Here is a 15,264-nt window from a genome sequence, read left to right as displayed (position 1 = left end):
CCCTCAGAGGTTCTGAAAAAGCAAATCACGTGGATGTCAGCTGCCCTTGTAGCAGTAGGCAGGTTATGCTGGATGGACTCCTCTGTATAAAATAATAATTTAAAAGACCTTTCTGGTGAGCTTCAGATCTTAGTTTTGAAGCATTTGTATGTTATATTCAAGAAATCAGCGCTGAGAAAGCCTGAATGTAGCTTAGCCTCCCTCAGACTCCTTACTATAATGGGATTCAGGAGAAATTCCTTAGTAGTATTTATTACTTACGTTATATCTCCCTCTTGTGCAAATGGTATATTATTTTTGATTGGAGTGAAACCACGAAAAGATGATGGACACTGCAGTTATCCAGTATTTCAGCAGTACCTGTGGAGTCCCCTGGATCACACCGGAAAGACTGCAGTTTCCAGTCTAAAGGTTGCTAAAAAAAAATAAAAGGAGAGTGTGCAAGAGCCAGTTCCCTGCTGGGCAGCAGCTCCTGCTGCGGTACCCACTGCGTTGGGCATCTCCTCCGTGCCACGGGGAGAAGGGCCGGGAGGAACAGCTTGCCTCTCCCGCAGCAGCTGTCCAGGGTGGACTGCAAGGGGGGAGGTGGGAGTTATTTTTAAGGGATTTGTGAAACAAAGACGACTTGAGCTGTGATTTTTGTCATGCCTCCTGAGCTCCAGAAGGGCATATTGGTGTGTCTGGCTCTGAGGAAATGTGTGAATAGCTGTTTGTTTAGCGAGCCATTATATGCATTGTTTTAGTTAGCGTTTCTTACCCTTTATTCATAGTCTTTTCTGTGCTCTCTTTCTTTGTTTCTTCTGTCTCTTGCTTTCTTTCCCCTGTTCAGCAGGCCTCCTATGCTGCCTCCTCTTTCCCTTCTGTCTCCTACTGTGTCCAGCAAACTAAAGTGCCCTTCACCCCCGAGGACAGCGGTGCCGCTCAGGGCCTCACTATGTCAGTCTCTAACTCCTTTCTCAACCGGCACAGCTCCTTTCCTGTGCATTCGGTGAGTTGCTCTCCGCGCTTCTGTAACCGTGCGTGTGTTTGTCCTAGCGAAACGCCTGTGCGCAAATGCTGTGCTTGTTCTCGCACGTCCAGGTAAACGGGAAAGTTTTCTCATGGGCTTTTGAGCTCATGTTGCAGCAATAAGCCAGGTGAGAAAAAGTGTGTGCAAATCTTACTAAATGGCCCGGGATACAGGGAAGGTGTAGCTTTCGCTGCTTTATATACACGTGTGTATTGACATTTGTGGTGAGGGACCGGCAAAGGGCCTCTGGCCTGTGTATTAAGACACACTCCTTTGACCGGCATATTCCCAAAACTGCACACTGGAACTGCAGCGTCGTCTTCTTCAATCGCATAATGTCAGTGATGTGGACGAGTCAATTAAATGCTGCTGTGTGGATCTGGCCTTTGGAGCAATGATGAGATGCTATCTCTGCAACACACGGATTTAGGCAAATGCGTGGAACAGGAGCTGCAGCATGTGGCTCCTCGATTTTCTCCTAGAAAGTGGCCTCTACCAGCTCTTCCATCTCATATGTGCTTGTCTGCTTCCCTTCACGTCTCTGTGGTCCCAAACAAGCTCAATAAGCTTGCGTGGTTCCCTGATGAACGAGCAGGGGTTTCTCTCTAATACAGCACAGGGAGCCACAGGAGAAGCTGAGAATGATTTAAATCAAAATAAGAATAATCTTAGAGCACTGCTGAAATTGGTCATCAGCAGTTTAAATTAAGTGGTAGTAATGATAAAGTGCTAATGTAATGAAATCAAGTCTAACCATGGGATTCCAGCAGCTCGTCAATATGGGGCTTGTTTGCATGTAAAACTATATGGTTATGCTCTTATAGCCTGCATGCTGACAACTGAGAACAGGCTATTTTTTAACAGTGACCTGGATGTTTAGTAAATTAGACCACTTCTGGAGGAGAAATTATCAGACAAGACTTGGGCAAATTCAGAGGTGTTAAATTAGTTTAATATTGAATATTTGAAAACTGTTTTCTCCCGCTGTGTCACTGCTATCTTCCCATTTCAGCACTTAATTCTCTAAAAATTAGTGACAACGATGTTATGCCCTGGGTCTGAAGGAGAAAGCGTTCAAGTACTTTCTAAGCAGCATTACTTCACAAGCAGTGAATTAAAGCTTTTGGCTTCCACTTGAATGACAAAGAGCAGTATCATAATTTTGTTGCACAGACAGAAAGGCTGAGATGTGAAAATGTTAGTGGACTTGCCTAAATTTGTGGTAAACAAGTTGCAAAAAAAAATGAAACAATGCAAAAGTTCTGAATTACGCAGCTCTCTGATAGTGATCCTTACAAGCAAGGCACAGAACTGTAAGACCAGATCATAGCAGGTAAAAAGCACTTCACTGTTTTTGTGTTAAACAAAAGGCTATAAATATGATGTTATAATGATCTAAAAATACATGGGCACTTTTACTTTAAAAAGTGTCTTGGTTGGATTTAAATGGTTACTGCATGCTTAACTGTTCTGACACGTTCTCATCTTGCTTTGAGCTACATTATTTTTAATATATTATTTTATGAAATGTTAAAACTTCATTATAAAATCCTTATTCATTTTTGCAAGGGTTTGGTGAGGGGAAATAAATGACTAGACTAGAGCACGAGGAGCAATGAAAATAGCTAGGCAGTGTACTGTCAAGTGCACAAAGGAAATAAACTGAATTAAAAGTGGCAATTTTTCCATTAATGCCTTTAAATTATGGTAATCTCTGTAGTTGCTCATGACTTTAGCTGGTCCATTTTTCACAGACAGAAATGAGATTTTCACTTTGACACTGTCCCTTTGTGAGCTGCAAAATACCAATGCCCTTACATGCTTCATAGCTGACCCACATAATATCATAACCGTGCTTTATCCCGTTTTCCCTGTCGCTAATAAGACAGCAATGTGAAACAGCTGTCAAAGTTTGGATCGTTCCCAGGGTGACACCCTACGTTTCAGCACTAAGAAGGGCGAGGACCTTTCTTGCAGTCTGCTCCTGAGCCTTTGCTAGACAGCGAGCGTCTTCGCTTGGAGCGCGTTGCTATATTCTGCTCTCCTGCCACTCTCATGGCTTCATTTTTTCCTTTCTCACCGCAGAAAGTCCATTCAAATGAGCACTGTCATGAACAATAAACCTGTTAAAAGATAAGCATTGGCTTTCTACTGGTCCCCGCAAGGGAGTTAATGCTAGGGACAGCAAACCTTTTGCGTACCAGCCAGCTGAGGAGCGGGCCTCCTGGGTTCCCAAATAATCAATGGTGATTATCAAATCTCTTAAAATGATACATCTCCTACATTAATCTCTATCTGTTCTGTGCGCGAAGCAAAAGCCTCCTTAAATCAATACCAGGAAGTCAAAGATAATAAAGATATGAAATGGCTGTCCATTAGCTCTGAGAGCAACCCGCCGCGGATTCACCGAGCACGGCCTGCTTCCAGCAAGTGCCTCGTGCTGGTTTCCTCCCTGGAGACTGGCCGGAGGCGGGGACGGGACAGCAGGAGTCAATCCCAGAGGGAGCACCCATTCCCCTATCGATCTGGTCATGTGAAGGCAGCGAGAAAGCCGAGCCTATACCATCCTCTGCCTTGTTAGTCCATTATGTCCATACTCCACGTGAAGGAATAGCTCCTCGCTACTGATTTATGGGGTTTTAAAACACTGGTTTCAGTGCCAGGGCTTTGAAGCAAAAATGAGGTGGAGTTCAGAGCATCTTTGTTCTTTTCTCTTTTAATTTGCAATGTATGATCTTTTTTTTCCCCAGAACCCTGACTGACTGTCTTTCTGTTCAGAGCTGCAGACTCTGCTGCAGCCCAGAAGCCGCCACTGCTCTGTCAACCCACTAATCACGCTTTTCCCCCTCTTTGCAGGAAATTGTGTCAGAGGTAATAGCTTTTACTGGATAGAGGCAGATCTTGAGCAACTGGATCAAACCTCATAGGTTTGGCAAGTTGAGTGTGTTTTTCACCGAGTCTGATTCGCGTCTAGCCTCTGTGCCAGCACGGGTCGTGTTTGCAGCATGGGCTGGTGCTTTAGGGACCTGCTGCAGCATCTTCCTCATCCCGTGCAAAGCTACATCATCAAATCTCACATCAGTGGGACAGTCTCAGCTGGATTGTCATCAAATCTCACATTGGTGGGACAGTCTCAGCTGGATCGTATAGTCAAGAGTCATTTTAGGGACTCCCTTCTCTTTTGAAACTACTTTCTGTTGCCGAATGGGGTGAAAGGAGGTATACAGTAAGAAGACATCCTCCTTGGCAATTGTTTGCAGTAGTTTTTTCTCTAGCTGATCACCTTCTTCCTTTCTTGCTATGAAGGTGGAGCTGTTGCCCTTTGTTTTATTAACTCCCTGTGCAGTTGACTGGAAATGGGTGGGCAGGTACCCAAAGGGCAGGCATCAAATCTTTTTGCTCCCAGGCAGCTCCCAGGGAGCTACGTGCTGATAGTAGCAGTCAGTCGGGAGACGAGGTGTATTGCTACCGGCATGTTTTCCACTGAAGAGTGCAGAAAGACTTGCCTTCAGTTGCAGCTCGGAAGCTTTTCCTCCCTGAAATAAGGAGCGCACTTGTTTCCCCAAGGCTTGTACGTACCGCTAGTGGAAATTTGGCTGTATCCTTCACTTGCCTCTCTGTGTTGTTTTGTCTTGTGTTTTCTTTTTAATTCACAAACATTTCCAGTAACTTTCCAGCAACCAGACTGGCTGTCCCGCTCCAGCAGAAGATGCAAGCAATTTCCCTGTGAAAACGCGAGCTCAGGGCTTCTGCTGCCGCTTGTTCGCAGCCGCCTTCAGCAAACTGAGCGAGTGCACAGAAATTCACAGCAACTGGTTTTCTTTCTTGTGTGTGCGTTAACGTATGTTCAGGAAAAGGAGGGTCAGCGAAGTGTTTAAGGCACACACAACTGAGACATGTGCTTTGCATATTTTCCCACCTCGCTTCTGTTCATGGAGCTCAGCTCGAGTCCGCGAGACGCTCTGCAGCACTAGCCCTCAGCAGAGACGGGGAGTTATTTTGAATCATATGGTGGCCCGATAACGGGAGCTGCTATCAAACAGAGATCATGGTGTGTTAGTTCATTTCTGTCCTAAACAGGATTCGGCTCATTAACTTGGAGCAGGGGGAAAGGGGGAGGTTTGCATCCATTTAATCAGCTGTTGAGTTGTAAGTATTGTTTGCCTTTCCTGTTTGGTGTTCCTCCTACTTTTATGTTTATTTCCAGGACCCGCAGCAGGCCTGGATGGTGGTATTAATAGTGCTCTTGATGCTGGCATCACTGAATCCTGCTTCTGAAAACCACTTCCTCCAGTAGCTTGAATTTTTCCTGCATTTGGAGCACTGTCAGTCTCCGTGTAGATCTCTCTAAACAGTTCTCCTGCTTACGTCGTAGGCCACACTCCTGTTTTTTTTCATGTGACTGACTTCTTAGGAGTCTTGCCTTGCCTCCAAGCTCTGCTTTTTAAAGATCAGTTTGCTACGTGTGGTGGTATTATTCAGAAGATAAACAGGAGTTAATGCTGTACTTGTGAGGCGATTGAATTCTCCTGGTAGTTTCAAAGAGAGAAATGCATGATAGCATGCCTAATGGGTCTTACAAATGCCTTCCTCACCCCTTTGCTTTGCAAAGATGTACCAGAAACCTTCCCAGTTAAGAAGTTTGGATTTTGTGTTTTCTCTTGCAGTTAAGCCAGGAGACCCTTGCCCAAGGGAACAGAAAGCCCCGTCTATCCATCTGCTATGCTAACCAGCATTTAAAAATAGTGAGGTCAGCTGTGCAGCCAGGTCAGAGGCTTTGCTGAGAAACATTGAAGCATGAGGAGTTACTGCCTTTCCTGTGGCAGCACTTGAAGCCATTCTGTTGGCAGCTTGTGTTTCCAGCCATTCATTGCAGGAACACTTCCTTCCTCATTAGCAAAAGTACCTGGAAGCCCAGCATTGTGTCATGAGATAGGAAGTGTTTTCCAAAAGTTGTCTAAGTAATTATATTCGTGGAGTAGAGCAGCTTTGTACAACGCCCAGTATTTTGTGAACATAGTTCTCTACTGTTTGAATTTGGGCATCCAGTTCTGGCACATGGCCCACGTCGCTCTCTTAATAGCATTACCAGGAGATCTAAAAGATTGATCCTTTTCGCTGATAGCTTCATGTTTTGGAAGTCTGACGCTCTATCTGATCTGGGAGTGTCTGGTGAAATTGCAGATAAATTTGGCAAAAGGAGTCAGTAGGGTAACTGAGAAGGCTGTGCTTAAAAGGTGAAGACCGTCTATGTCTGCTGATGCTGCAAATGCTCTGACAGCCATTTAATTGAATTCAAAGGTTGAATTTAGGATGGAGACTACTGTTGCTCACAGTCAGCAGCTATGTGCGTATGAACTCCCTGCCTCCCTGTTACTTGTGATCAGCCATGCCTAGTGAATGTAGAGAAAGTCACTCTTGAAATAAGTTTTCTATTAGAGTCCTTATCTCCTGCCATCTAATCCAAATTAGCGTTCATAATGTCATTGACCTTTGGGACTTCCTGTAGCACCACTGTTAATGATGGAAGGCTGTCCTAAAACATTGACCATAGCAAAAAAAAATCAAAGGCAACAAATTGAAAATGTTAGAGGATACCATCCCCAGAAGACCTCTCTGTCACCGTGGTTTCGTTGTCTGGTAGACATTCAGGTCTGGACAAGCTAGCTTCCTGCTGCTCCTAGGAGAGGAGATTGCTCCTAGTTCTGAACACGTTTTGTGGAAGTAGTTCTGGATCCCATTGCACCCTGCTTTCTAGTTTTCCCAAAGGTTATTTTGAAGTACTTCACTTAGAAATAAGCAAAGCCATGGAGTCAGAGGCTGTGTCAGTGCAACCATAAGCAAAGCCTTACTGACCCTGCAAGAAACTTCTAAGCAGCAGAGAAAAACAAGCTCTGATTAGTTTCCAAGATAAATGGTGATTTTTGTGTGAGGGGGAAGGGGAAGAGTAGGTTGCTTGTGACAATTCTGTTGAATGGACTCTCCCCTCCCAAAATAAATGTGGCTTTTAAAGGACAAGAGGACTTCTAAAAGATCTGCAACACCCCAGCCCTGTGGAAGCCACTGCAGCAATTCCTGCTGCAGCTGCTGGCTGGGCTGGGCCAGTTTGGACTGGGAGCAAGAGGAACGGGTGCCATATGGACATCATCTCAACCGCAGGGTGTTTTTCCCCTTTAAAAGTATGCTTCATTCTTGGCTCTTGTCCCGGCGTGACTGCATAGCTGGAATTCCAGAGCTGCTTGCAGGCCTGCCGAGCTGCTGGGGGAAGGAGGGGTCTTCCTGGCTCGCTTTCTACAAGATGCTACATCACAAAAAATTGGAAGTGGAGAGCAGCCTGGCTAATTAATGCCAGCGCACCAAAGGCTGCTCTGCACTGCTTCCCTTTGTTAACAGCATGCTGAGAGCATGTTTGCATCATTAAATGGCTGTTTGTGGTTCACATAATGAAAACTGATGCATTTTCTTAGGTCTTTGGCCCTTAAACTGTCGTTTTCTGCACATCTCACCCCAAAGTGTCATTTTGAAAGGCGTGTTGATGAGACCAAGGAGATAGGGGTAGGTAGAGATTGCTGGTAGCAATGCATCCATGTTCAGCCTTTCCAAATTGATGCAATGCTGAGGTATATTTAGGTCTAAATTGCCTTTGAATTGGGATTAATGTCTCTTAAACCATCCAAGGCAGAAGCTGTGCAGATTTTCCTTCCCCATAACCAGTAATTCATCTCCCGGAGCTGTGAGCTCAGCCAGCAGGCTCTGTGCTGTGCAGCGTGTCAGCTGCCGAGCCTCGGGGCCTCGGTTTGGCCTGAGCTAACCTCGCCAGTGCTGTTAAGCAGCGTGAAAGCTTTGCCGTGTGGCTGGCTGTCCAAAAGCGACTTGATTGAGGCCACTGATTTGCTTTCACTCGTGCCCAAAATGAGCTTTTTCTGTAAAATCCTGGCTTTTTCTCTGGATTTGGCAAGTCAAAAGACAAACCCTTGGGACTCCTCGATGGAAGATGCTCAGCAACTACAAAGCGAAGGGCAGCACATGCCTTCTGTCTCATACGGGGGCAGGAAGCCCAGCTCTATGGAAGCTGGGACCTAGGTCATATTTGAGAAAATGATTCCCTTTCCTGGAGCAGCAGAGCTCCTAGTTGGGACAGCAGTGTGTCAAGTGCCTTCTCGAGAGCCCTTGAGGAGTGTTTGTTAGGGGCACACGTTCTCCATCTGCTTTGCTCCCGTCCCTGTCTGGGGACTAGCCTGCAACTTGGGGCATTGGGTGGCATGTTAGCGCCAGTGAGATCATGAAATACCAGGGAGACAGGCAGGCATAATGAATGTGCTGAGCCAAGATGATGTCATGAGCCCGGAGCCTTATGAGAGATTTAGTGTTTTGTGCCATGCAAGTGAAAATGAATAAATGTAGAGCATTTATCCAGGCAGAAAGTAAATGCGGAGATTAGACCCGGCATTGTTACGGAGGCAGCACCGAAAGCTGACAGCATCCCCAGAGCCGGGGCTGCTCATCTGTAAAGAAATGGGCAGGAAGGGAGAGGAGCCTGTCCTGGAGCCAGGCTTCTCTTTGCCACAGGCATGTGGCAGGGATTTGCATCCTAATTATTCTTCAGTAGTCTTTTAAGCTCTCTTCCCAAAGCACCTCCCTCTGCCTTTCTGTATTATGGCCTACAATTCGTTTTGGGCCCAGGAATACACATAGAGCGCTGCCGGGCTCCACGCACAGCGGAGGGGAGCCGCTCGAGGATTAAGGTGGTGGAAGGTAAAGTCCAGCCATTGACCTTTATGTTTCCTTTCCAGCTTGGAGTGGAAAAGCTTTTTTGCCCGAGGGAGTTCTCAGTTTAGGTTTTTAAGCTGCTGTGTACTTGTATTTTTCCAAGGGGAAAAAAATGTGTGTATATATATATATATATATATATATATATACATATATATATATACATATATATATACAGCTACCAAAATGGGTGCTGCTGCCCGGATTCAGTGATGGAGGCAGCTTTCCTCTTTATCACCTGCCCATTTCTCCTGAGCACATACAGCCTGAATTTTCAGATTCATGCCTCTGTGTCCCTTTCCCCTTTTCGCATCGCAGCAGCGTCGCTTTGCAGCCCAGTTTGAGCAAGTCGTGCCTGCGCTGCCTGAGCACTCTGTAACGCACGGTCCTGCGACAGGTCGCTCAAAGGAGCAACGCCGCAGCCTCGCGGGAGCCCTTCCTTAGACAACGTGATCCTTCAGTCCTCTTGGCCACAGCACAGATCTCACTAGCGACTGAGCTCTACAGGTTTTAAAATAAACTCCTCTCCAGCAGGCTTAGGACTGTGGTCTTCTTTTTGCTGGGGGTCAGTTTTGCTCTGTTCTTGTGCTGGAGTTACCCCGATGGCAAATCTTCCTAGCACCAGATGTTAAAAAACAGAATTTTTGTTTTTCTTGGCACAATATACTCCTGCTGCACCCTGTTTAATATTATCTGAACAGTGATCTGACGATCAGGAGAGACAGGGAAATAAAGCTTTACGTAGATGGTCTCGTTTCATCTCTTCAGCTGACTCTGAGAGGCACCACGTTGGAGGACTGGTTTGATAAGGATTTAATTGCTCCGGAGGCCAATAATCATTTTTGCTCCCAAAGTTTCTCAAATGGAAAGGAATAACAGTGTCTGCTATTGTAACCGTCCTTATCCTTCAGAGTAACTTTGAGGACAGTGTGCAGCCACTCTTAGCTGGCAGCTGTGTAGTTCTGGAACAGACTTAACACGGTAGTTGTTGAATTACAGGGCTGGAGCAAACAACATCTTAAATGTGGATCCTGTGGAAAATCCCGGAAAAGCAAGAACTGCTCAGAATACTTTTCTCTGCCTAGATATGTACACCATGCTCATCTTCATAGTTTCTATATGCCTGTACGTATTTTCCTCCACCCACACGATTTTCAGGGCGCACTTTTCTGCCATTAACAGTGTTGAAATATCGGGGTTTTCCTCTCAGCCTGGCTGAGGCTGTGTACCTACAGGTATATGCGCTGTCGTCCCCTCTCCCTGCCTTCCAGGAGACGAGCAGCCTGGCTGCTATTTGTGTAAGAACATGCCTTGCCGTGAAAAACTGGCCAACATCCCAGGTAGCGATTCCTGCTCTCGTGTGCGGTTGATAAAATAATGCTGTCTCTGTTCAGGTTTGCTCCTCAACAACGAGGTGCCTTTGCTAGAATTGCCTTGTGCTGTCACTGCTAAGCTACTGTTAATCTAACTACTTTTTCTTTTGTCTGTCTTTCTCCTTTTCCCATCTTCCTTGTTTTTGTGTTGTACACTTCTGCGTCCTGTAGTACAAATCTGTGTTTAGGTCCTACTCCCAGGACTTTGTGCCTCACAACCAAGTCTCCATACCTCCTTTCCTGTCTTCTACCTCCTCGTCCTGCTCCACCCCTCCTTTTCCGCCCGTCCATCCGTCTCAGAGCTCTGACCTAGCGGTGCCAACCACAGCCGGCCCGTCACCAAGCACGGTGGATGTGCCAAACTCCTCTTCTCAGGAGAGCAGCTTTAATGGGAATGCTCCTGTCTGCCTTCCTTCTGAAACCTCTTTCACTGATTCTCTCCAGACGTCTTCGGTGAGACTATCCAAAGAGATAATGCACCTTAACACAGGCGGGGTTGTGTTTTTAAAGAAATGTCTCTTGCATTAACACACGCTTAAGCTCAATGTGATCTAGTCTGGATTCCGCACACACGTATGAAGGCAGAGAGATGATTTTATATAAAAGTGATGGGTACAAAACAATAAAGAACACAAGCGGGTCTGAGAAACCATTAACACGTATGTAGGAAAAACGAAATGTCAAATGCTAGCGAAAGGGAGGGGAGAAGAAATTGCTCTGGCTTCCTGAAGCGTTGTAGTACAAATCGGCAGAAGGTAAAGGAACGAGGTGTGAGGCTGGTTGTTTCTAGTCTCCTAACCATGGCTCGCATCCTGCAGTTGCTGCCATGCCAGGATTCGTCATTACTGTCCTACGCTCCCTCCCTATGTTGCCCACGAGCTCCTGGAGTGGCCCAGATCCGGTTCAGCTCTGTGCTCTCCTGTTCAGTAAACCTGTTGCTTTTTCCAGGCTCCTTCTCTTCCCAGTTGCCAGCAGCCTTAGTTGTGCGGTTGGTGGCAATGCATCAGGCGTTGGTGAGGCTAGGCTGATGCTGGTCCCCCACCGGTACAACACTACTGTTTGAAGGTCCCAGGTTGGGTTTGCACACCAGTGGGCCGTCAGCACAAGGCATGGTCGTGCTGCCTCTCCTCACAGTTTGGAGGAGGGACACAGAGTTTGTCAAGTAATTGGTCAGCTCCTCACACGCTTCACACATGACCTTGCTTTTGCATCTTCTTTGCATTGGGTCCTTGTTAGAGCAGAGTAGCCCCTGAGTCTGGTTTAGGCCGGTGTTACAGCTATAGGCTGTGCTGTGTAGCATAGTGCGGGGACACATTTGGTCTTTTCCAGGCTGCAGGACTGATCCACTCTTAGGGGCAGGACTGCAGCGTTGGTAGGATAAGCAGTTTGGTTTCAAGCTCTGTATGTTCAGCTTCCGTAACCTTGAGGTCCGCACGTGCATTTTGCGCCTTCACAGTCTCGTTTTGAGTCAATGGCAGCTCTTGCAAAGCAGCCCCTGCTGCTGCCCTGCTGTAGCTCACGGCCTTTGGGATAGCTCTCGAGAAACGGAAAAGAGTTACCTCCGGGAAGGGCAGCGTCGGCGGCCAGCGTGGGCAGCCTCCCCGCTGAGCCGGAGGAAGGGTTCCCGGTTAGGCGGCAGCAGCAGCATCTCCCCCGGCGCGGGGGCCAGGCACGCTTGCTCACCGACGTCCGGTGCCGGGCGCAGCGCACCGTCACATATCTCCTTTCGTCCTGTCTCCCCTAGAGTGAAAACGCCAGTGAGGAGGCTGGTGAGGGTGAATACGTCAATCTGTATTCCTCTGGCCAGAGCAACGGGGAACTCCCTCACTCTGAAGGAGTAAGTAACCTGGAGAGGGCCGAACCCTGGGAAGGGGCTGCTTGGTGCATGCTGCGGCCACGCAGGGGCTAACGCGCTTGGTCCCGGCCTCTTCTGCCCTCTGTGGAGTTTGTGTGTTCGTGTCGCTGCCCCGGTCCCGGTGCTCGCCCGCTCCCGGCTCGCAGGCCGTGCCGGCATCCCGGGCTGGGAGAGCAGGTGGTGCTCTCGAGGCTCTGCCGAGCCCCGGCGGCACATAGGGACGGCTTTTCCTTCCGCGCTGTTTCCTCGTGCTTTGCTGTTTGTAGAGCTGCTTGCTTGAGGTTCCTGTTGTAGAAAGCTACGCTCGTTGGCCAGGGCGGTCCTGGGGTCCGTGTTTATACTTGTAACTGCTTTGGCTTTCCTGTTTTAATAAAGCAAGCCTTCTGCTCCTAATTTTTATTTTTCCTTCACCGTTTGGATTCAAAGTAAGTGACTGATTCAGCCTTGTAATCACCGAAGTTTCTTCCTTTGCGCATGTATCAGGAATTTCCTCCAGGAGACAGGGTGTTTCCATCGCAGGGAGGCACCGTCTTCCTGCCGTCCCAGAGAAAGCAGAGGCAGAGGTCTGTGGGGATCTTTCTCTCCCACCCGCATCTTGGGAGGCATAGCCCCTGCAGCATGTCTCCGAGACCTTTATCTGTGCTAGCGTTAAGTGGCCCAAGAGATAGTGCTGCCATCGCTTCCCTTCAGGAGACACAGCTAGGCCGGCCCGTCCTTTGGTACCGCAGCTGGAGGCCTCTTCACTTTGAAACTAAGCACTTTACAGATACGTAGTCTGGAAAAATTCTGCAGACGTTAAGAAACCTAAACTCATCCGTGCATTTTTCCGGCTGAATCTGGGTAGCATGTAGGTGGTTTCAGTCCTGTCTTGAATTTCCAAGTTTCCTTCTGCATGACGTTAAGTAATTCTGAACTCTAGCACTGTTAGATTAATATTCCCCTTTGCCATTCGTGCCTATTTTCCTTCTTAATAAATGGCTAATTTAAAATGTTATGTCTTTATTTGCTTTGAACTCTGTACCTGCTGTTCCACGCCACAGGTTCAGATGGTTCTGCTTTTCTGAATTAGCATCTTTTCCACAGGCGTGGATTGTGAAGTGGAAACACTGCGTCATTGCATAGCCTCCTCTGTCGGGAGAGAAGGGAGGTGGAAAAGGCAGCCTGCATCTGCCCACTAAGATGATCTAGTCTTTTGGGGGTTGTAACTAGGAGGGGAACTGAAACTGGAGACCTTAGAGCTGGCTTTGACCATACTGATTAAAGCAGAAGGCAAGTATATTTCAACAGTGAGGGTAGGAAAAAAAAAAAAGGCAGTGAGAGGGTTAAAATCCAAGACAGCAGCTGACTTGTGTTGTAACTTTCAGCATCATTTCACAATGTTAAAAGCAAACAATACTAATTACACTCGTCTCCAGAGATGGTCCCAAATTTCCTGTCTAATTAACTTCTGTGTTTTCCTGGCATTTGGCATTAACTTGCATCAATCTTTAACCGCTCTGTTGGAATTTACAGTAAAGGGCCGTTTAGAGGCAGTAAGACTGTAAATGCAAGTGCAGTTGTGGGGCAGGATCCTGTGTAATAATGAAAAACTTCCTTCTCTTTGTAGGAATCTCCCTCCATCAAAGACGGCCACTCCAAAGACTCCACTTCGAACAGCAGTGCCATGGGGAAGGAAGGCAAAGATGGTGCTGAAAGGTGAGCCTGGCTCCCGTGGTACACCTGCGTCCAGCCCTCAAAGCGTGCGGAGTGTCACCGACATCCTTTTAGCCCAGCTCGCTACCAGCCAGCCCTTAGGTTGCCTCCTGTTTTGCGTCCAACCGTCTCAAAGTTCTCCAGACCCTGAGCCCACTTGGTTGCGCAGCTGGTGAGCAGTGGGATCCCGCTGAACAAGGAGGATCCAGACAAGGTGGCGTTACTTAACGCAACAGGCCAGCAAGGGTTAATGCAGCCTGTGTTAGTCGTAATTGGCTTTCCTGTCACTGACACTGGCTGGTCCCTCTGGCTTCCAGGAAAACATGCAAGAAAAGTCTGTATCGCTGTTGGGAAATAGGCTTCCAGAAGGGAATTTCTTCCTAACTCTGCTAGTTAGCGGCTGGCTGAGGCCCCAAAGCAGGAGGCTTTATATCCCTTCTAATGCTCTTAGCTATCATTTGTCTATGTAAATGAAGAGGTGCAGGCTGTAACAGATGGGCTTCAGTAGAAGTGGAGTGAGTGCTTCCCTGCTGCTTGAGATTGCTCTTCAGCTGAATTTTTAAAGCGAAGATAGGGAAGAGCATTGTTCTGTGTGTGACAGTCAACTTCCCTCCCCCATTTTCCTACAGCTGGTTTGAGGGTTTTAATCCCTGCAGTGAAGAAGACAATGCAGCAGGGCTCTACAAAGCTCGGTATCTGGTAAAAGCACTGGTCGGTGCAAGGGATTTGGGTCTGTGGCTGGGGAAAGCTGTGAAGGACACGTGCATTTTATGTATTCATTTATTTATTTATTTTTAAGGAATCCAGGCACAGCCTGTGCCCAGGCGTAAGAGTACCTCCCTTTAGGGCTAGGAGTGCTAGGGTCTTGGATGTACAGAAAGAGAAGTGGTAAGAGCTCTTCGCCATATCTTCCTGCAAGAAGACAGCCTGTCATCTCCCCTTGTAGCAGTGGAATGGGTTGTGAGCTGACTAAAAGATATGCATGTACAGTATGCTTTGTCTCTATATATTTGAAGAAGGGCTTAGATTTGTGTGCACTGAAAATTTGACAGATTAAGGAGACACAAAAGCATATACTCATGCAGGCCATAATAAAATCCTGCCAGCCAGAAATCCAGGAAGGCAAGTGTTTAGGTCCTGAAAGTTCATCATTCTCTTTTCCAAGAGATGCACAAAGCAACAGAATTAGAGCTAGATATTTGGGCTTGTTGGCAAAGGATTTACCTCCGGACTTCCTGTGTACTCAGAGCAGCTTAATGAAGGTCTGAACACTGAGAGCTCAGCTGCACCCAGCCTCTCCTCCCCTGTCCGGCTGGTGATGGCACTGATGGTTGTTTGCTTTCTTCCAGGCAGCAGCAGTCACCAGATGCACTGGAATCGTCACAGTTGGAGGAAGAGGTAGACGAACTATCCCTGATTGACCACAATGAAATTATGGCCAGGTTAACGCTGAAGCAAGAGGTAGGTGCTTTCAGGGGTCACTTTCATGCTCTTTGGGTTATGATCTATTGAAATCTGACCTCCGTGAGTGCACAGGCAAGGCATCAGCTTTTATTTGTGCCAAT

At 47.3% G+C, this 15,264-nt stretch overlaps 1 protein-coding gene across 3 annotated transcripts in view; it reads left to right on the top strand.

The window, feature by feature from the left end:
- Window positions 1-15,264, top strand: part of RAPGEF1 (Rap guanine nucleotide exchange factor 1) — an 89,487-nt gene that overhangs the window by 61,479 nt on the left and 12,744 nt on the right. Inside the window, exons 11-15 of one of the 3 annotated variants that reach the window (XM_064523775.1) lie at window positions 830-988; window positions 10,324-10,605; window positions 11,897-11,989; window positions 13,614-13,702; window positions 15,049-15,160. In XM_064523775.1, coding sequence (XP_064379845.1) covers window positions 830-988; window positions 10,324-10,605; window positions 11,897-11,989; window positions 13,614-13,702; window positions 15,049-15,160 — 735 coding nt within the window. The remainder of the gene's footprint in view (window positions 1-829; window positions 989-10,323; window positions 10,606-11,896; window positions 11,990-13,613; window positions 13,703-15,048; window positions 15,161-15,264) is intronic. The other 2 variants (XM_064523776.1, XM_064523777.1) reach the window with 2 other exon arrangements.

This window comes from Dromaius novaehollandiae, chromosome 20, assembly GCF_036370855.1.
Source record: "Dromaius novaehollandiae isolate bDroNov1 chromosome 20, bDroNov1.hap1, whole genome shotgun sequence".
Classification (NCBI taxonomy): domain Eukaryota; kingdom Metazoa; phylum Chordata; class Aves; order Casuariiformes; family Dromaiidae; genus Dromaius; species Dromaius novaehollandiae.
The sequence above is the reverse complement of the archived record's forward strand: the minus strand, read 5'-3'. Positions and strand labels throughout refer to the sequence as shown.